Raw genomic sequence first — 23,567 nt, forward strand, 5'->3', positions numbered from 1 at the left:
TTAATAACGGCATATACATAGTTTTGTTTCTGTTGCATTTGTTGGCCTGAAGTTAGAAAATATTTTGTGTCAGTTCTTGCTGAAACTGCTGCAGGAGACGAACCCTCTGCACTTTGCCGCCCGCTGTTCTCTCGAATTCCTTCACAAACCGAATGTACCGTGGGATCCTGTATTCAGCAACCTGCAATGCACATAAACATTTCCTGTTGCATTATTTTGTTATGAATATCAATGCTACACGTGTCTTGTTATAATAATAGATGCTGACTTCATTATGTGAGGCATTAATACCTTCCTACTAACCTTATATTTTCAGTAATTGCTGACATCCCCTTCGGTGAGGGTTGCTCCGTCCCTTAGCTTCAGAAAGACACAGATTTCCTCCCCAATTTTTGTGTCCGGTACTCCAAACGCCTGTGACGAGAACATTAAATCGTTTCAACGTACGAAGTACCCACACCATTCAGTGTGAGGATTACAGTCTTGTCTGATGTGATGCCGTGCAGCCTGGTAGAAATATATTAGTGTTTCAGGGTAACCTACTGTTTCCATCTTCAGGAGAGAGAGCTGACAAAAAAGCAGCGGTTTATTTCTGAATCGTTGTACTTTTCTGCCAGTCTGCACGGCGTCAGGTCCAAGAAGACAGTAAGCCGAATCTACACTCATGAAATTAGTAAACCCATGTCATGATCCACGTTTCGGCGAGTCCAGCAAATTCGGAGACACAATTGTGCGGCAGGGTGCTCATCCCGAAATCCAGCTCGTGTTACATTATCGAGATTTTACATTTTGAAGTATTGTGGCGTATACACCCGTTGCTAAGCCATGACTCTGTAAACAACGGCCGTTGCTATCTAACGGCCACAACATACACGCAAGCAACAATAGAAGAACGGTATTTTCTGCGGTCCGCGCCCCAGCCGTTTTTGGTCAACGGCCCAGTAGACACGTTACAGCGGCAAGGAACACAAACGTAACAACAGAAGAGCGGTGTTTTCTATGTGGCCCGTGCCGAGTTCTTTTAAGCAAGGGACGACCGGTGTGGAGGCGGGGTCGAAACCTCCACCGTGACCTTGCGAAACGTAGGAGGCGAAAAAGGAAATCTCGAATCTGAGACAGTAAAATATGGTCTCGAATTTGAATTATCTTATTACTAGATGTGCTACTATTAATGTCTAGTGACAGAAATGATAGCGTATAATAGTGATGGAGAAAAAATAACCAATTACACCAAATAACAACTTAAGAATATCAACATCCAAATCGGTTATTCTCAATTTATTCCATGAATACAAAAGTTGCGCTTATATTTAACTGTGATTTAAGCAAACATTTGTGTTTATGAGCTGATATGAGAGTAGAAATGTCACCTGGGCTTCCAAAACGTCAGGATGTTCCGTAAAGAAATCTTCAATGTCTTTTGGGAAAATCTTATCCCCAGCTCTGAAAATCATTTCCTTTATTCGACCAACAATCTTCCCATATCCGTCCTCCAGCAATACGAACTGGTCCATGCATATAAATTAATTCTTAGTTAATATATGATCTACCTATAGCCCCAATGTTACTTCTGTTTGACTGCAAAGAAGGGGGAATGTGGTAGGCTGTGTAGTGAGGACAGTGTTATATATCTCTGAATAGGACATTAATTATTTAAAGACTAATTCCTTCTACACAATATATATAAATCCAGTTCTTACCTCACAGGAAACACATTAAGTCTCCGCTACAAAGCACAACAGGTCAATCTGCTCTGTAAAGCCTGTAGCGACAGAGGACTTGTGTGTAAAGCAAAAGGAAGAGTTTTCGATAACATATTGTAAATTGTTTCGTTACTGAAGACGCCGTTCGGATGGTTAATTGGTTTATTCAACAATCTACAAACAAAGGCTACAATTAATTATAACAATGTTACGGGTTTCCACACTTTACAAACCCTACAACCAAAGTCTTCACGTATTAATAACGCGGGAGCTATACAAGTCTCCCTGAATTACACACTCCAAATACACTCGGTTATCACGAACTATCACTGATTCTCGCACATGCGTCTGTAACTCGTAACTTGCGAACTGAGAACTGTCGTCGGCGGCTGTGTAGCTCCCTTATAAACCCTCAGCAGGGCAACGAGAAAACAACCACGTGGTAGGCATCACTGTTGCTACCGTCGTCTATCGCAACCATTGTTTATCCGCGTTGCATAGCGACCAGTGCGCTGGGACTCGGCTCACTTCGGCTCCGCTCGGCGCGTCACCGCTGGCGGTGGGGGGAGGGAGGATGTTGACCTGTCTATTACCATTGCGCAACACGTCACACTGCTCCCTCCTTAATGCTGTTCGTCCCGAATAGCCTAACGGTGCGTCCCCGTTCCTTTTCCGTCCCGTAGCCGTGCTTGCAGTGTCTCCTGTTGTTTCGGCTACTCTTCTTGCAGCGACTATTCTTCGTCCGTTACATCCGCTCCCCTCTGAAGACAAAGCTCGTCTCGAGCGGTTTCCTTTCAGCTCGCCAGAAGATTACATTCATCCATCGCTTTCTCCCATGGCACATTCACTCTCACTGGGGAGGCCGGTTCTTCTATTTTACCGGCTCCTCTTCTGTTCCCTGCTTCTTTTTTCGTTTTGGAGGCGGTCGACATTTCCACAGTGTCCAGTCCTTGTTTATGTCTTCCATGAGAAGTTCCTTATGTCGACGTAACAGCCCTTGGTGCGTTGTTTGCCCTTGCTGACGGCGTCGTTCCTCCTGGTCTTCCAGCCGCTTGCTGGTACGGGACCGTGGCGCCAAGTCCTTTCTCCGGCATCCGAATGTTCCCTGGGGAATTTCCTTCTTGAAGTCATTTCTCCAACGTCGTGCCGCTGTCGCCCGACGGGATATCTTTCTGCAGATGGCGGCCAACTTCATCCGGGATTCATGATCTCCTCGGGTCCAAGATTTTCTGACGATTTTCCTTCGAGGCCGTGCCACTGTTGCATGGCGGAACACCTTCCTGCGAACGACGTTCAATTTGTTCTGGGGTCCGCAATTTTTCCGTGTCGAAACTTTCTTTTTTCGCTTGTTTCGGTTCCTACGCCTTGTCTTCTTCTGTTCTCTGACCGGTATTACTTCGGCGTCTTCTATGGGTACCTCTCTTAATTCTGCCGCCTTAGGTGTCATGTCCACTGAGGCTGGCTTTTCATCTTCTGGACGTGCCTCCATTTCTTGGCAGGCCATCGTGTCTCCGACCGGTATCACTATGGGGACCTCTACTTGTTGTGCCGCCCTTGCTTGGGTTGCTTTCGTCTCCGCTTGGATAGCCCTTGTTTCTGCGGCCATTTCTTCTCGCCAGGCTTTCGAGTCGGCGTCTATTCTCGCCAATGCCTTCGCCTGGCTGGCGTCTAATTTAGCCAGGAATTCTTCTTGGTTGGCTCTGATTTCCTTCAGCAGAAGTTCCATCATCTGCTGCATCTCCATTTTGTAGCAGTAAAATTCTCTGAGGCGTGTTCAAGTAACACTGGGTCCAGTTTTCATTAATGTCCGCCGGACTGGACCCAGTAGAGATGACCAGAAAACGAAGCAGTGTGTGTATAGCATCCCTTGCGACTGCGGCAGATGTTACATCGGTGAAACTAGCAGACCCCTAGAAGTACGCATTAAGGAGCACAAATATAATATGACGCAGGGTTTGCTGGAAAAGTCTAAATTGGCCCAACATGCATACGAGGAAGATCACAAAATTCTTTGGAATGAAGCGAAGGTTTTGCAGATCGAACCCAACACCACATATAGAAGATACAAGGAATCAGCCCACATGTCTCTGCTGGACCATCCTATCAGTCAACCCAGTATGGATATCTCTCCCATCTGGGCCCCTGTCATTACAGCAGAAATCAAGAGACTACAGCGACGTCAAGTGTAGTTGGTTTGGGTAACTCTTTGTTTCATATGTTGGTACCACAAGGAGTATTGCTTCTCTTCCGGTATGATTTCATTCACGATATTTCTCTGGTGCTAAGCCTCAAATTATGATATCTTCAATATTTCTTAGCTCCCACAGATGATTTTGTTGTGCTTGTATACCACAAGGAGTATTGCTTCTCTCCCGGTATGATTTCTTTCTCTGGTGCTAAGCCTCAAATTATGATAGCTTCAACATATCTTNGAAATCAAGAGACTACAGCGACGTCAAGTGTAGTTGGTTTGGGTAACTCTTTGTTTCATATGTTGGTACCACAAGGAGTATTGCTTCTCTTCCGGTATGATTTCATTCACGATATTTCTCTGGTGCTAAGCCTCAAATTATGATATCTTCAATATTTCTTAGCTCCCACAGATAATTTTGCTGTGCTTGTATACCACAAGGAGTATTGCTTCTCTCCCGGTATGATTTCTTTCTCTGGTGCTAAGCCTCAAATTATGATAGCTTCAATATCGCTTAGCTCTCACAGATGGATTAAGTTGTGTTTCTTTTATGAATCCCTTCGGAAATTGGCATAGTTGTCCGGAGATAGGGGCTAGCTCTGTCTATTGGACCCAACTGAGTAGGTTTTACCTGAAGACGGGGACAGAATCCAGTTCCCGAAACGTTGTGTTTTTTTTAATAGAAATTAGACTGTTTTTAGAATAGACAAGATGATGGATAATGTCCAGCAAAATATTAATTGTAGAAATATTTGATGTTTACAGATTGCGACACTTATCACTTCATTCTTGCTTTATCATAGGGCCCTACTTCCTTATCTTTCTCACTCATATTCTATTTCTTTATGTATTCATACGCGTACATCACGAAACTATTGCATTGTTTGATCTGTTTTGTTAGAGTCACTCGATTGCATAATTGATAAAAGTAATATTTTGAGTTTTTTCAAACTTCTTGATCAGTGAAAATGATACAGGAAATGGGAGAAAACTAATAGAATAATACAAACACAGCCTAGACAACAGATAACAGGGGAAGATTTGTGACAGTCGGAAAAGCAAAGCGATTAATTTGAGGTATATTTGCTGAGGCTGCTATGTCTCAAACAATATGGTGGCGAGTCTCGTAAAAGAAAAATCAATTAGTATAATGAGTAATTAGTCATTGAAAACTAAAAATTATCATAAATTAAAACAGAGTCCTTGCTTTCGGTATCAATGTTCCAAAATCTCTCTCTGTTGTAAGTATATATTCCTTTTCTAAGAGCTTAGATTGGTAGATGAATTTTTGTTTGGCGAGTAAGGGTTGCATAAATCGTCATTACAACGATCACGATGATGATGATGATGTAAATGATGACGATGGTGATGATTCCGTTGGGCTGTAACAGAGCTACACGGTAACAGGTAGTGTCTTTTCCCTCTATTAAATAGTTTACTGTACGTTCTAATATATCTTAGTGACAGATAATTAAGTTCCCTGATTATGTTAACATGAAATCTTTGATCTCTCACCCAGTTCTCACCCATCCATCTGGACCAATGAATTGACGAGTTTCCTTTGCGTCATCCCAGTATCCCAACATCACGCTGTACCCTCGAATCCAAAGCTCTTCAGGGGTTCCCATGGGAACCATGCGTCCATCATTGTCGACAACTTTAGCCTATGAAGAAATATAATGAAAATATTATGAATTATCTAGAACTTGTAGATTTTAAAGTGGTCTGATAAGGGTGTATAAGGGTGGATGACGCCACTCCCCCCCGCCAGATATGATGGGCCGAGCGAAGCCGAAGTGAGCCGAAGTTAGCCGAAGTTAGCCGAGTCCTAGCATCCTGGTCGCTATGCGACGCGAGTCAACAGCGTTGACGTCACCAAGGGTACCGCGGGTTGCTAGGCAGCGCGGGTAACCAGGATTGCGAGAGACGACGGTAGTAACAGCGGTTACTACCGCTAGCGTTGCTAGCAACACAGCGCCAGGCAACAAGGGTGCTTATTACGTGGCCGTTTTCTGTATTGTCCGATCGAGGCTACATGAGGAGCAGCGAAGGCTATTCACAGTTAGTCCTCGAGCTACCTCCGAGTTAGTTCCCAGTTAGCCAGCAACCAGTCAGTTTTATTCTGGCATTTGGAGTGTACTATTTGTGATACTGCAGATAGCAGTAATCGTAAATCTGTAATTCGGGTGATTGTAAGTGCGAATGTGAAATAAAATTCGCTATACCAAATACGGCGTGAAGTTATTTGTCGCGTTATACGCCCAATACGCGACAATACTAAGGATTGCATGATTTTTGGACCTTGCTTATCATCCGGTATTCCAAAGAACACAACTTTTTGGAAACTGGATCTGTTTCCATCCACAGATGAGGAGAGACATCTACTCTGTTGTGTCCCTTGGGTCCAGTGAGTGAGGTTGGCTCTTTCTAAGGTACCCAACAAAGTTGTTATCTCCCCTCTGACCTGAGGACGGAAACAGATCCAGGGTCCGAAATGTTGCGTTCTGTGTTTTTTAGAATACCGGATGATGGACAAAATAAAAAAACGTAATTCTGAGTATTTTTTTATTGCTAGTGGGGTGGGACTAAGTCCATTGTACTGCGGCCACTTCTGGCCTATTGTACCAGCCCCAGATGATAGGTGAGGGTGATTGTGGTAGAATTAAGATTGGCAGGGGAAACCGAAGTACTCGGAGATAACCTGCCCCAGCGCCACTTTGTCCACCACAAATCCCACTTGACCAGACCTGGGATCGAACCCGGGCCGCCGCGGTGGGAAGCCAACGACTAAACGCTTGAGCTATTGCGCGGCCTTCATTCTGAGTACGTAGAATTTGTTTTGGTTTACGTAAATGTAGCTAACGTCATGTACCAGAGTCCTTCCTGAGATGATAAGAGTAAGACAGCAGAGATATATAATTACGACCGAAACTAACGAATATTTCTTCCTAACACAATTACAAACTTTGTGTTCATTTTCGTAACATAATGATTTTTTACGGTGAGGAGTTGTTAGCCCCACGCCCAACCCCCAAGCTTGAGGGCCACCCCTTGTCGGCTGTCCGCGACTATATATTCAATATATTCACAGCTTCCCTCCACAAGTGGGGGGCGTCTTCTCCATCTGCAACCTGAGGACGCGCCATGCCTTGGTGACAGGAACCCACCTAACAACTGATCAAGTCAAGGAGGATGAGGTGGGCAGGTCATGTAGCACGAATGGGGGAGACGAGGAATGGGTATAGGATATTGGTGGGAAAGCCAGAAGGAAAGAGACCACAGGGAAGACCAAGGCGTAGGTGGGTGGACAATATTAAAATGGATCTTAGAGAGGTAGTATGGGATTGTATGCATTGGATTGATCTGGTTCAGGATAGGGACCAGTGGACAGCTCTTGTGAACACGGTAATGAACCTTCGAGTTCCATAAAATGCTGGGATATTCTTGAGTAGCTGCATAATTCGCTTCTCCTCAAGAAGGGCTCAGTTCCATAAGTAAGTAGGGATATATGTCTGAGTATTACATTACACATTAATGGTAGGTTTTATTATTGCGAACCAATGCCCCCCCCTTCAGTGCCGACCGTCATGCCCCCATCAGTTGGAGGCCTTCAACCGGTTGAGAAACACTACCCTACATTATAAGTCAAACATAATCATTAGTTAATTTATAACTTACCTCGATATGATCTTGAGCGAAACCAGCTGTTGTCATCTGTTCTAGGGTGTCTTCGAGTTTCGACAAAAACACGATGGATATTTCTGTCAACCCATAACCTGGCTGAAAGAAATTGTCGGTAAAACTCGAATAAAGGACTTTTCTGTCACAAGAAGCGGGGCGAGCCCTTTGATACTCTTATCAGTAGCTAGTCTGTACGAGTACAGAACAGAATGGTAGTATGGTACATGGTTCATTAATCTGAAAGTATTCGAAAGGAAGCACTGGCGTCCAGATCGGGGCATTATTAAGGTACCTGTCAGGACGTGAGGAAAACAACGACGAATATCTTTCAGAATAAGAGGTCTCGCCCGTCATTCGAACCGAAAGCCTCCCAACTCCGGATCTAGAACGCTATCAATAATCCAAAAGCAACACTTTAATTTTCCCAAACAAATCCAATACAAAATATGAATGTTGGATTCGACGTTGCCACGATGATAAACACTCTTGTTTCTAACGTCATGCAGCTCCAAGAGCACGACTTTTCGGAGGAATATATCGCATCAATGTTCAACATCGAAGAGTAAGCCAAGCTTAAAACAATCTGAGTCACCGACTTATGCAGATTTCTTGCTTGGCTTACTTTATGACTGAGAAAATGGATACGATGTATTCCTCCGAAACGTCTGGCTGTTTCCGAACAATACACCGAACTTTTAAAAATAAGACTATCGTGATAAATATGAACGCTCCTTGAATGTCTACCTAATTCATAAAATCTTCTCTAAAAATTTACGGTCTTACCTAATAGCAACGGCGTTTGAGCTGTTATTTACCGAATATTTACCTCGCAGACCCGCGTTTGGTAACAGCGTAGTCCGTGTGAGGTCCGAAATTGAAAACGTGGCACTGCGAGAGGATTTTCTCTGAGCAGTTGAATTCTCCCTGTCAGTTTTCATTTTACCAGTGTTCCGAACTAATTTGTCAACGGGGGTGGCTTTGCGATTAAAAACAGTTTGGAATGTGACACCGTGTATTTTGGTACAAATTTACCGACTTTTATCAAAGGGGCGTACTGCCTTGATTTTGTTCTAAAGAATAATTACAAGGCTTACACTGTGAACCTGAAGATGGAGGCAATATTTCCTCCGAAATGTCAGTGAACATCTACCGGTCTGCACGGTGTTACATCTGAGATGACAGTACTTTTAACTTTCCGCTGTGAAAACGCCAAGTCTACCAAATCGGAACATTACAAGATAATTGTATGGAATTTTAAAAGCTATCACTGTAAAAGACAGTGGAGACCCATAGGGCTGTGAGACGTCGAGGCTTCCACATTTTTTCTAGATAATCGTCTCACAGATGGCGGTAAGGTTGTCAGCCTTACACGCTAGCCTTCCTTTATCTCCAAGAAGATTCCTGGTGATCATTTCTGTTAAGAGGCTGAGTCGACCTCAGGGCCATATTGAAGTTGGAATGATTATGCAAATTGATAAATCCAGTGGCCTCATCGGTAATCGAAACCTCGACCTTCCGGCTTGTAGCATAATATCTGAACCAACTACTATACCACGTACAGCCATTTTATGGCATTTTTTCATGATTTTAAATTGATATAAATATTGAATGAACAAAATATAATAATATGTTAAAAGTTTGACACACTATGAAAAGCTTTACACTTACTACCAATCTTCTGACGTTGAGAGTTTCCTTTATCCGCCATGCCAACTTTTGAGAACATGGCGCTGCCCCATAAGTGGCTACCTGGAGAGTCGTGACCTCGAGACCCAGGTCTTTTGACGTAGAAACCATGTCCAAGTACACGGATGGTATTGCAAAAATGTGTGTGCATCTGCAGGTACATGGACCACAAGTTTAAATAAATGGGTTTTATACATAGATGCCTAGATAGGGCCTACATATATATATATACACTAGCTGTGCCCGGCCACGCCTTGCTGTGGCTCAGTCTGCCCGTTCTTCTACAGTTTGATTTGCAAATACTCGACGCATTGCTTCCGCTCGGCGAGTACGACGACCCAAGTTTGATCTTCTGCGAGGCATTATCTGAATGAACTAAAGCAGATCAATTGCACTGATGAAAAAAATGCTAGCAACGGACCACTGTTATTGCGTTTCCGTGGAAGTATACGCTAACTCTTCTAGCGTTACTATTGAAACGACTGCTGCGAATGCAACGTTGAGTCAAAATTTCGAAGCGCTCGGACGGGATAGGGAATACGTTATCGAAGAGTTGGTTTCATCTGTTGCTTAGGAAATGCTAGCAACGGGCCACTGTTATTGCGTTTCAATGGAAGTATACGCTGTTCTAGCGTTACTATTGAAACGACTGTTGGATTTCGAAGCGATCGGTGAAGAACTTTCGGAGATCTTAGATAAGAGAAAACGAACATTTACATTTTTATTTATATAGATCTTCGGAGCTGGTCTATTATAACCTGGTTTCGGACGCAATAGAGGGCACGACCTGTTGTTAGCAACGGCCCATTGTTATTGCGTTTCCATGGTTCTTCGATAAGAGAAAACGAACATTTACATTTTTATTTATATAAGATAGATAGATTGATGAAAACGACACAGCCTAATTCCAAGGCAATGTCACACGAAAAATTAAATCAAAATGAAAATAAATCGAGACTGTTTATATTCGGCGTTGGCTATCCCAAGACTAACTCCTTCGGCGCTTACCTCCAGGCTCTCTTCCGTATCCCTTGGCATCTGCCCCGAGACTGACTGCTTCTTGTCCAAGGTGGGCTGTTTATACCTCGGCGGATGCTGTGATTTCACTCGGAATCTCTTGTGATACTTGTGACCTCGTGATACTCGAGACACTCGTGATACTGAACAGTCGCCGGAGCTAAACTCTCTTATACATATAGCCAGCGCTCGGACGGGATAGGGAATACCTTATCGAAGAGTTAGTTTCATCCGTTGCTTAGGAAATGCTAGCAACGGCAGACTGTTATTGCGTTCACATGGAAGTATACGCAAACTGTTCTAGCGTTACAATTGAAACGACTGCTGGATTCGGAACACGTGGCAGGTTTTTACCTGTTTTTACCTGTCACGGGTGTGACATCTACATAATAGGAACACAGAAACACGCGGGTGTTCGAATGCAACGTTGTGTCAAAATTTCGAAGCGATCGGTGAAGAAGTTTCGGAGATCTTAGGTAAGACTCAAACGAACATTTACATTTTTATTTATATAGATGAACCGATCAAAATATTAATAATAATGAGATAAACCCATGAGATAGCTCTGCTTACAAGCATTTTGTAATATGGTGATTTGTTTGTGGAACAAAATTTATTTGTCTATTAGGCTATTTAACAATGATGTTTCAACATACAAATATTGTATGACGTCGAATGATACGAGACAGTAATCAATGCTTTGGATATTCGAGGTTATGGAACAAACCAGCCGTGATTTCAAAGTACTGTCACATTATTCTCCTCGAAAATTTGAGGAAAACCACGTATTTGTGCAACTAACATTTGTATAGATTGATTATTATTTTTAAAACCTGCTATTCCGCCAACTGACAGGTTTCTGCTAATTCAAAAGTACCCCTTAAATCACTTAAAACGGAAAGTCTTACATTATCTAATTAAATACGTTAATCATAATTACGTCGTTAACATGAATTCGGTTTACACAAAATGTTAGCATAACATACAGAACATGCTTTTATGTTCTCATGGCACAACTTCAGAAAACATGTATCACCGTTTAGAACCTCTGGTTTGGTCAACAGAGGTGCGTGCAGTTGTATAGACTAACAATTATACGGTATAGAAAGTTTATAATTATAACGAAGGAGACATACATTTTTGGGGCTGAACTATATTTTGTTTTAATGTGACTTACCGTATACAACTAATCTATTATTAAAGGACACTAAAACCAGGTTCTTATCCATAAGGAAGTCTGGGGGATTATTCTGTGCTGAACGGGAATAAAACAACCCTCCATGAATCCAGCAGATCACATCCATGAGGTCGCCATTTTGTTTACTGTGGCTTCCATTTTGTTGCGGAAGCTGAAAGAGACAGAGGAATGATTCTGAACAAAAATTTCGGTTCTTGTGGCAGTGTTTTCTTCATCTTTCGGCCCAAGACATATCCTAGTAAAATGTAATGTGTGTATATAAAATAAATCATTATATCTATTAACACAACATAACTTCAAGAGGGTTCATTTAAATCGGAACATTCAAACAAAGTAAATTGAAGATATTTCGTAGGTTGAATCAAGCTGAACAATAGGCAATAGTAATTTAGGGAAAATGGCTTTTATTTACAGTTGTTTGTGAATCGTGGTTCCATGCTTAATGAGCGAATAATAAGATATAGATCACCTGTGGCGTGAAAACGTTCAGATAGAGGCAGTCCTCGCTGTCAGTGACGGAAATGGAGAGCTGTATGCACTTAGGCCCGGGTTTTGTAGCGTCCAGTTCGCCTTCCCACGGGGTTGGTGTCTGAGTTTCCTGCTCATAACATTCAGCAAAGGGTTTGTAACCCTGATCTGGTAATGGACGATGAAAGAATAAGGGTGAAGTTGATGGGACTTGTGATTAGAATACCAAGCAAGGGTGGCTAAGATGGTTTGAAAAATAAGATATAAATACAGGAAATGTAAGTAGGCCCACAAAAATATAGTTGAAATATAAAGAAAATGATTTAGAAGAGCTGAGAGCGACGAGATTGAGGCATGGGCGTGGGGTATGGGACTCTGATACTCTGATCTATAGAAGCCAAGGTCCCTACGGGACCCCAGAGGCAAATAAGAATTAAGTAAATAACCAGGATGCTTTATGTGCTTTACATTATATAGATTTTGTTTCATATTATGTTAACTTTAAGTAAAGGAGATTACGGTGAAGAATATTCAACTGAATCATCTCGAGCAATTATGTAACTTCGTGACCTGTAGTCCGCAAGCGAACTATACCTACCGAGCGACTGCCGCGTCTCGGCGATGTTAGTGCCAACTTTAGCGGATAGAGGGTATCGCGTGGTCACCGCAAAGAATCCCCATGGCCAATAATTTCGGTTTTCTAGACCGGAGCCTCTATTTCCTCGAAATAGCTGTTGAATTTTCCTCACGAGGCTGAGTGGACCCCGTTCGAGACCCACTATGTCTCAGAAAATGTGATAATGCCGGGAATTGAACCGGGGACATCTGGATCTGTAGCCATGAACTCTGACCACTAGACCACAGAGGCGGTCCTGGAGGAATGATATAATAAAAATTATTTCATAAAGACGTAATTTATAATTTGTTATTTTAAGTTGCTTTAAATCAACTCTTAATCCATTAGCACGAAATTCGGTTACACAAAAAATTTCCCTTGTTTTAAGAACTAGTTTTTATTAACGTTTAATGTAATCATATTTCTGTTAATATAGTTATTGTTTATAATATTATTGTCAGGTCCATCTAGGTGAGGTCAGCAGGTCAACTTGGTCTAGGCCCTTGGCCTAGGGGAGCTCAAATATATTCTTGTTTAATTAAAAAAATTAAATAATTGTCAAATTATATGTCAGAAAATGTGACTAATTTGTATATTTTGAAATATCGTAAATTGTCCCATTATATAATTTAATTTTATTATAACAAAGAATACAAAATCTGATATTTTGAAATATTTACTAAATATATTCACATATTTATATGGGGCACGGAGTGGGTCAGAAGCCCCACGTCTATTACCGCCCCTTGTCCCGTCCGCCTTTCTCAAACACTGATCATAGTAATAAAGCTTAACTGATTATTAAAAAGTTGTTACTGTCGTTAAGTTATTAATAATTTGAATTAATAATTAACATAGCACCAAAATATACGCCATACTAGAAACATTTTCGCTGGAAAAAGAAAACATTTTTATTTTCTATGGCGAGATTATAACGTTCAAAATGGCTGGTGAAAAATAAGATGGAAGTTGTTTAGAATCGCTGTATGCTTGCTATCAAGTCATTTGATCGTTAGATAATTCTGATGACTGTCTCAGTTCTCTGTTTCATTTAATGAAGTTACGAAAATTTGCTCTTATGAAAAAAAAAAAATTGAAAATTACGCAGACATTTGGCGGGAGTACTCATGAAAAAATTTGTCACAAAAGCGTAGCTTTTAAAATGATAGTAATACATATCTTAGTATAATGTTTCGGAGGTCCAAAATAGACTGATTCTAATCAATTTATTATCTGAAAGCTAACTGCTCTCATGATGTTTATTAATCTTTGAGTTCCATAGAATGAGGATTTTTTCTTATCGGCTGAATAACTATTTCATAATATGAGTTATGTGAGTTTACGGCTGTGAGAAGTCAGATTACAATCTTGTATTCATGTAGGTGACGGTCAAAGATCTGGAGGAACCTGCTGCCTCCATCTTCAGCGCACAATTCTCTGGTAAGCGTCTACACCCGTGTTCCTCAACAGCGGGGCCTCGGTCCGGTACCGGACCCTCGTCTTATAGAAAAAAGAATTTACCGGGCCGCGGTTTAACAAAGGTAAAGAACCACTGGTCTACACCACTACAAAATGTCACAGCCTAAAATAAGCTTTACGCTCCCAGAAAGACGTACAGAAAATGAGCCAGTCCTACCAACATGAAGCACTCACTTTGACGCTTAGCAATCCGGTTGGCGGCTTCGCGTAAGGGATTCCCTGGAAGGAGTAGAAAGTCCTGCCCTTCGCAGATGTCATAGTCTTCCCTCTCATGACCCCTTGCCGTACAGTCACACGTATTGCACCTGAATCAACAACCTGCGACAGGAGTGTACAATGAGATACAAAACGTAGACAACATTTGTCCGCTATAGGAGTTGTCGATCCCTGTAACAGACTGTGGAGGACCATAGGGTTGTGAGATGCTGGGGTTCCAACATTTTCTATACAATCGGCTCATGCTACAAGTCGGAAGGTCGCTGGTTCAAGTCCCGATGAGGTCATTGGATTTTTCAGTTGACCTAATCTTTCGGGCCACATTATGGCCCTGGGGTCGTCTCAGCCTCTAACAGAAATGAGTGCAGGAATATTCTCGAAACATTCTTGGGGTAAAGGGAGGCCGGCGGGTAGGACTTATAACCTTACCGCCATCTGTGAGCCGATTGTCTAGAAAGTGTGGGAGCCTCGACGTCTCACAACACTGTGGACCTCCACGGTCTGTTACAGGGATAGCTTTACTTACTTTCATGAGTTGTCGATACATCTTGAATAACATAAGCTCTTCCTGTGCCTAACTAATTAAGCACAATAACATGAAGACGTATGGGGGAGGGGATGTATAGAGCCATGTGTTCTTGTCCTCGACTCTATTTTGAAGTTAGTGGTCAATTTCACGCCCCGGCCACTTTATTCCCGGAGAGAGAGCCCCGGTATCAATTGGATAGGAGGCTGGATGAAACGCTGTGGAGAGGAGAAAAATCTTCTCTCTACCGGGACTCGAACTCCAAGCCCTTAGCTTTCAAGCCCATAAACAATCGTTATACCGATGTTGAATGTGTTAACGAGCAGAAAAAATATTTATTTTGATATTAAAAAACAAATATAGTGTTGTGTTTGGTTTATTTAAAGCAAACATGGCAGAAAGTAATCTTATATACATTTATAATTTTCTTTAGAGAAACATACGCACGGTTGAGGCAAAGAAGAAAGCCAAAGCTATCCCTGTAACAGGCCGCGGAGGCCCACAGACTTGTGGGACATCGAGACTCCCACATTTTATAGAAAATCGGCTCACAGATGGCGGTGAGGTTGTCAGCCTTACACGCCGGCCGCCATTTAGTCCTCAAGAAGTTTCCTGGTACTCATTTCTGTTAGAGGCTAAGTCGATTCCAGGGCCATAGTGCGGCTGGCAGTATTAGGCAAATTGAAAAATATAATGCCCTCTACGGAATTCGATCTCCCGACCTACCGGCTTGTAGCATGGTGCCTCAACCAACTACGCTACTGTACGCTACCGCGTGCCCAACGAATGGCTGAGAGATTTTATACTTCCGAGTCGACTGCATATCTCGCTATGAACTTATTTGCGAGCCATGTGTCGCCATCTGGATAGCGCAACTGACAACTAACGCCGCCATATGCCTCCGCCATTTTGTCTGCATTGTCCTGCGTTTCGTTGCGATCTCACAAGAACTGGAAATCCTGAAAGGGCGAAGCCTGAAATCTAAAACACAACAATTTCATTGGAGTCTAGTATTTATGGATGAATGCATAAACGGAGTGTCTGAGAACAGGGTGGTGGGGAGAAAATTTAGATCTAAGAAAGAGGGAGTTACAGGAATATGGAGAAAATTACACAGCGAAGAGCTTAATAATTTGTAGTCCTACTGAGAAGGGAGTGGGCCGCATGAGATGTCAGAAATGCGTGTAAAACTGCACTCGAAGAATCTGAAGGGGCAAAACAGGCTGAGAGGATTGCCACAGATGGGACGAAACCATTCCTAATACTGGAACGGATCTTAAAGCGATAGGATAGGAGATTGTGTGCTGGATCCATCTGGCTCAGAATAGAGACTAATATTCAGCTTTAGGTAACACGCCGATTAATTTTGGGACTCCTTAAGAAACAGGGAATATCTTACAGAATTACTGGGTTTTTGGACTTTTCCCATTGTCTGATATTCTAAAAAATAAAAAATACGACGTTTCGGAAAGTGGATCTCTTTCCGTCCTCAGGTGAGGGGGCGGAAGACGCCTACTCAGTTAAACCCCTTTTGACAGAACTAACCTCAATTTTAACTAGCTGAAAAAAGAGAGGTCCTCAAGAAGGACTCATTCATGCAGTTAGATAGCTATCTTTATAATATATTTGTCAGTTATCCGGGGGAATACGATACAATATTTATTAGCCTAAATTCCCTGTTTAAAAAAAAGTAAAAGGAGCCTTATGAGATCCCCTTGCTGTGTGTCTGTATGTGTATTCTACTTCTATGTGATCAGTGACGTAACAAAGTAAACTAGACGATAAGTTGTTGCCAGGACTTCATAGGATATTGGTGGGGAAACTATAAGGAAATAGACTACTTGGACGACCAAGACGTAGGCGGGTAGACAGTATTAAAATTGATCTTAGAGAGATAGGATGGGTGTTGTGGATTGGATTGATCTGGCTCAGGATAGGGACACATGGACGGCTCTTGTGAACACGGTAATGAATCTTCTGGTTCCATAATATGCTGGGAAGTTCTTGTAGCTGCAGAATTGGCGGTTTCTCGAGAAGGGCTCAGCTCCATGAGTGAGTGAATTCTATGTTGGTAGTGACTGGCATACAACCGTTTCGCGGTAAGGGCGCGGGTGTTTCTGTTCATCATCGCTTCTAGGCCAGCTTTCGGCCACTCAACTCCTACTCATCACGTATCAGGAGTTTCTGTCTACAGATTGCAGGATGATGAACTGGGAAGGCTGTGGAATTTCAGCTTCTAACAGAAATGAGTATCAGCTATCTTCCGGCGCGCAAGACTGACAACCTTACCGTCATCTGTGAGCAGATTGTCTAGAAAATGTGGGAGCCTCGACGTCTCAGAAACCTATGGGCCTCCACGGCCTGTTACACGATAACGTCACTTTTTTATTCTAGTTGATGACGCAATATTATGAGATGTTACCCCGGTAACCGGGTGGACTATGTTAAGACAGAAACAACGGCGTCTGGGCCGATAATCGAAAGCGGTAGCTACTCAATAAAAGTAAAGCTATCCCTGTAACAGGCTGTGGAGACCCATAGGGCTGTGAGACGTCGAGGCTCCCACAGTTTCTCTAAACAATCGGCTCACAGCTAGCGGTAAGGTTGTCAGCCTTACGCGCCGACCGCTCTTGACCCCCAGGAAGTTTCCTGGTACTCATTTCCGTTAGAGACCGAGTCGACCCGAGGGCCATAGTGCGACTAGATGGATTAGGTAAATCGAAAAATATCCACCCAATGAAGGTATATAAGAGAAATGTGTACGTTTCACGTGACAATACTACACGCAAAATTGGGCAAAACATACGCGGAATTAGAATACATGAAAGAAAAGAAAACGGGATTCGAGAGTAGAACACTTATCTCTGTTTCAAGATTACTGTATTCTGGGATATGGTGTCTTATAATCTAGTAGTTCGCCGACGTTTCGGAGGAATATATTTCATCCATCTTCAAGGTCCGAGAATAATCAGAATAAACCGAGCAAACAAGCAAGATACAGATGTATGCTTGGTAGATTCTGATTTTCAGTTGCTTTCTGTGCTTACTCTTCGACCCTGAAGCTGGAGGCAACATGCTCCTACGAACTTTAAAAAACTTCTACCAAACTCCACGGCATCACATCCAAGAAAAGAGTAGTCTTCATAATCTTTGTTTCTGTCTCTTTTATAGCTGAATGTTAATTAATTCTTTATCTATTGTTTCGTGAATATTATCTGTTCGCAGAAAATACCGGGAGACCTGTTCACGCAATTGTATCGCACATACACGCGTGTCTTATCTATCGCTGTGGGGCGCCTAACGTCATAGACAACTGTGTGGCATTAACGATATGTTGGTTGCATGCATTGAAGGCGTTAGGCTTTCTGACCGTACGTCATTTGAGTTCTTTATGTCGGTAGTGTTTCATAATGTGAACCTTGAAATTATCAGTGAGCTGACTCTGATGACTTACTGGAATGTGAAGTCATGTAATCAGATAGAAACTTACCGACGTTTCGTAGGAACGTAATCTCTCGAGACTATACGACGCCTCACCTCAGAATATATTACACTTCATAATGACTATTGTTAAGAATGTTAAACCCAACAAAGTTATGCCTTAATGACAGTATTTCCAAATTTGCTTTAGAACACGCGACTATGAAGGTCAAAAGAAATGAGTGGGACTGAATGAATTACATCAATTTATCATTAAATATCGAATTTAGGCGTAAATATCATACGGAGAAATATGGACCATGCATTAGTCTACTAGTATGTAGACTGGTATAGACGTGAAGGTAATACAATGTAAATTCACTCCTCGTCAACATAATCCAGGGCGAAATCATAACATGCAGACAGCTTTGAATATGTAAGATTTGAGGTTTCCACGGCGGTGTAGATGTGGTGTTAACCGACGTTTCGGAGGAACGTATCGCCTCCATCTTCAGGGTAGAAGACTGTGAGAACCGGTATAAGCAGTCTGCTACACGGTGCCACATCCCAGAAGACTACTTTCTTCATAGCTTTGAATATGTTTTAAAGTTACGGGATCTGGAGACGTCAATAACAAATCAAAATTGCAGTAAAAAATCAAGAGCAGGCAAAACCATTTTGGAATTTAGGCCTGCGTAGCTTCAGTAATATTAAAATGGATATTTAAAAAATATGGTGTGAGGAGGAAAACTGGGTTCGGCTGGCTCAAAATAGGGCCCACTGCTGGGTTTTTGAGAACATAAGGTAAAATATCACGTAAAGTTTTCCCTTTGCTTAACTAATTAAGTATTACTCCATGAAGGCGTATGAGGGAGTAAAAGTATAGATCCACGTTCTTTTGACCTAGGCACTAGTTGGAAGTGAGTGGTCAGTTTCATGTCCCGGCCGCTTTAATCCGGGGAAGAACCCTAGGTACTCATTAGATAGGAGGCTGTGTAGACCCTAGAGCTGGTCTGGACGACATTGAGAAGAGAAAATTCTTGACCCTACTGGGACTAGAACTCAGACCCTTCGGTCGTAGCCAGTACCCAGTCGCTATACCAACTGAGCTATCCTGACTCCCGTGAAAACACAGCAATTAAAATTTCGGTGCCATGAAATGTAGCAAGGAAGAGGCTGGAGCAGAAATAGAACTGAAATCGGCTACGATGAAAGATATGAAGAATGTATAAAGAATTTTTATTGGGAAACATTATGCAAATATGCGCTTAGAATATAGAGGAAATGGGAGAATAGCATTAAGTTGAAGTGTTATGAGGTGGTTCGATCTGGCTCAGGATATCCTACGGAGGATTTTAGTAGTAGCAATGTCGGACCATCAGGTTGTGCTACCAGAGAGTTACTTCATTATTTTATGCAGGCAATAAGCTGCACAAATTTGAGTTGTGTTGAATAAAAACCCTGTCGTGATCCTGTTTTAAGTAGGGTGCAATGTGACGTTCATACGTAGGCATGTGAGACTTACACTTGCAAGCTGACACAATGTATCGACAGTTGAAAATGTTTAGCTCGTAGGTGACAGCCAGAGGTACAGGAATTATTGTTTGGTCTAGAATATAGAGGAGTAAGCCAATTTTCCTCAGTAGGTTACTGACAGATCACGAAAAGTTTAATTTGCGCTGGTCTGCAAATTTTAATTTGTGTTATGTTACAGAGGCCTATTGCTCAGGCAGGCGAGGGTTCTAAGGCATGTACTCTATTCGCTCGCTCGGAAACCGGAATCGTAGATTCGAATCCCACAAAAGACATGGATATTTGGTGTTTATGTTGTCCTGTGTTTATATAGAGGCCTTGCGACGGGCTGATCACCCGTCCAAGGAGTCCTAACGTCTGTAAAAATGACCATTGAAGCTGAGAAATCAGCATATGCTCCAAAGTGGGAGCGAAGAGGAAGAAAAATAATATAGCTCTACCATTTATCTGAGAAATTAACGCCATCTAGGAGAATCCTTCAGAACCTAATAGTCACTCAGCTAGTTAAATCTCTCTACACTTTATAAAACCCATTACTTCATTAAGGCATTCAAAATAGGCTGCCACTATTACTTTCCTTGAGCCAGTTCAATCCAGTCAATTCTATTATTTGTTATTTCCCGAAGATAATTTTAATATTTACCTTGCCATATATACCTATGTAACTGAAATGTTCTGATCTTATCAGGCTTCAAACTAAAATTCTGTATGCCTTTCTTACATAGTCCATGCATGTCACGTACCCAGTAAAATTCATCCCTCTTCCTTTGTTGGATGTTATATTTATTTGATTAAGTATACTTGGCTCTATTAGCACATCTCTAAATATTTAATTATTTTACTGAATCTGATAAAAATGTTCCAGTATTGCTAAGCTTTCAGTTTATTCTTAGCTACTGAACAATTTGTAAACTGTACTCCCTTCTGCTTTGTAACACCATGTAATTCAGAAGAAGTGCACTGGNTTTTTCCGATTAATCTAATCCTTCCAGCCACACTATGGCCCTGGGGTCAACTCAGCCGCTAACAGAAATGTGTACCAGGAATTATTTAAGGGGGTAAAAGGCGGCCGGAGATTAAGGCTGACAACCTCACCGCTATCTTTGAGCCGATTGTCTAGAGAAAATGTAGGAGCCTCGACGTCTCACAACCCTATGGGCCTCCACGGTCTGTTACAGGGACAGCCTTACCTTTACATTTTACCACAAGTTATAGAGAAAAATAATACACACACTGCATATTCTTTTAATTTGTTTCTTAAGTCTTACGGTTTTCAGTTCAACAGAAAAGGAAAGAGAGATAAGGAGCCTTGGAAAATTCAGCGATGTTTATCCGTCCGTGAAACAGTTACAAATGGAGAACAAGGAAAATACTCGTATATGCTTATTGCACGTCAGACATTTTCATGGACACACATTAGAAGACCATTTTGGCTGGTCCAACTTGTATATATACTGTGACATGATGCCCGAAAGTCGCAAGAGCGAAGTCAGAATAGATGTTCGTTGCTAGGCAACGACTCGATAAATACATTCCCGCGGTAACAAATACGCAAGCAACAATCGAGTAACTTCCGTTTCTAAGCAATGACATTGTAAAGACGCCTTCACAACATTAGAGAGGCTGTTTTCTGCGTGGTCTGTGTAAAATTTTTATAAAGAACAGTTCATTTGGGAAGACGCAGATGAGTCCAGTTTCGAGACGCCAGCCTGCCAGCTTGGGAGCACAGGAATTGAATTTAGTTGTCAGTTGCAGAACAGTGGGAATAAATGAATCAGGCGGTGCAAAGAAGTCTTCATGTGTGATTTGAAATGATAACTGTTATAAATCCGTTGCCAGGATATGACTAGTGAAGACTGAGATTCATACCGCGAGTGCAAAGCTAAACTGTGTAAAAATGTAAATCAAAGATAAACTATAGTATCGAACTGTATTAATAAGTTGTCAATAAACTGAATCATCCAATTCAAAACCCGTCTTATAAGTCACGCACAACCCCCTTCAAGTGACAATATATTTCCGTCTAAAATGCAATTTATTGTGGTGTTCTGCTTCTCTATCACTATATTGTCACGTGTTTGGTGTATAACGCGACAAGTAACTTCACGCCGTATTTGATATAGCGAATTTTATTTCACATTCGCATTTACAATCACCCAAATTACAGGTTCACAATTACTGCTATCTGCAGTAGCACAAATACTACACTCAAAATGCCAGAATACAACTGACTGGTTGCTGGCTAACTCGGAACTAACTCGGAGGTAGCTCGAGGACTAACTGTGAATAGCCTTCGCTGCTCCTTATGTAACCGCGATCGGACAATACAGAAAACGGCCACGTAATAGGCACCACTGTTGTCTGGTGCCGTCGTGCTAGTAACGCTGTGTACCGCTGTTACTACCGTCGTCTCTCGCAACTACTGTTTACCCGCGCTGCCTAGCAACCGTGGTACCCCTTGATGACGTCACCGCTGTTGACTCGAGTTGCATAGCTACCAGGATGCTGGGACTCGGCTAACTTCGGCTCCGCTCGGCTCACTTCGGCTGGAGGGGGGAGGGGCGTCATCCACAGCTCAACATGTCACACTATGTTTCGGCCGAAAACGAGCCATCATCAGATGCGTCTACCTTGCCAACAATTTTGCACTGTATGCTAAAATTACATATTGCGTGCGAAAGCGATGTTGATCAGTAATTAATATATAGAACTAGAATTAAGATTAAAATTAAAAATTAAAACTTCTTTAATATTATCTTCATTGTAGTCACCAGCTATTTATTGAAATATCTTTATTTGCGAGTATATTTGCTGATGTTGGATCTTGCACTGTATTCCTTCGTAGCGGCGTGGGTGTTGTATAAGTGTGTTATTTATTTAGCCCTTACAGATGATAATGTAGTGTTATTATTTGCACGTTATATATATTAGAGTGACTTGTAGGTTTTTAGATTTTTCCACACTGTTGTGCTGGTTATATTGTTGTTTCTGTGTGTGTGTGTGTAAGGCTGACGTCACAACGGAGGCCCAGTCGGTTTTGTGCTCTACCAATCTTGGTGGAGTTCATTACAATACGTCACTTCCTTTTATATCCTTCCCAGTTTTTCATTTACAAACTAACCTAAACTTTGACTCTGTAAAGACGAAAAATATTAGTCATTCAATTCTGTTACCAGCTTCATTTAACCAGAGATCCTTCCACAGCGTCCATATTGACCCTGGAGCCCATTCAGCCTGCTATCCAGTGGTTACCTGGGCATCCTTCTCCGGGAATAAAGCGGCCGGGGCTGTGAAGCTAATCACTTGATCACTAAGCTCCATCTGGTGTTGAAGTCAAGAACGATGAAGCTATACCTCCACTCCCCCATAAGTCATCATGGCGTAGTGATTAATTAAGTAACCACGGCGACCAACTTTATCTTTGACTTTATAGATTTCATTCAGAAGAAGGCAAGCATGTCGTCTATTGTGGCTATCATCACTTGTTCGGATTTCTCACCACTTATAGGTTCCAGTGATGATACCAACTTCGTTTTCAAATCAGTGTACATTTCACATGATATGAAAGCCCTAGTAAATAAAAAATTGTTTCTTATAATAACACCACAAATCCAAAATTTGCGAACACATACAGTTCACAATATGAGAATCATACAAACGTCAACACATTAAATTTAATTAAAACCAAAAAGACAACACCACTGTTATTTCAGTATCGAAGTGTGTGAGTAACAATGAGGACATGATCTGGATCTATAACCGCAGAATAAAGACACCAGAAACATCTATTAACGTAAGTGAAAATAACGGAGTACATAACTTACTGAGGCTGC

General features: G+C 41.9%; 1 protein-coding gene across 1 annotated transcript; it reads right to left on the reverse strand.

Moving 5' to 3' along the window:
• Positions 1-312: 312 nt before the first annotated feature.
• Positions 313-23,146, reverse strand: LOC111869907 (medium-chain acyl-CoA ligase ACSF2, mitochondrial-like). The gene is made up of 5 exons (XM_033753593.1): positions 22,987-23,146; positions 14,214-14,357; positions 5,410-5,558; positions 1,371-1,512; positions 313-414 (listed from the first exon to the last, which is right to left on the reverse strand). The coding sequence occupies exons 1-5, from the start codon at positions 23,053-23,055 to the stop codon at positions 313-315; spliced, it is 606 nt and encodes a 201-aa protein (XP_033609484.1). The 5' UTR covers positions 23,056-23,146.
• Positions 23,147-23,567: the final 421 nt, after the last annotated feature.

The sequence above is a fragment of the Cryptotermes secundus genome, unplaced genomic scaffold (assembly GCF_002891405.2).
Source record: "Cryptotermes secundus unplaced genomic scaffold, Csec_1.0 scaffold842, whole genome shotgun sequence".
NCBI lineage: Eukaryota > Metazoa > Arthropoda > Insecta > Blattodea > Kalotermitidae > Cryptotermes > Cryptotermes secundus.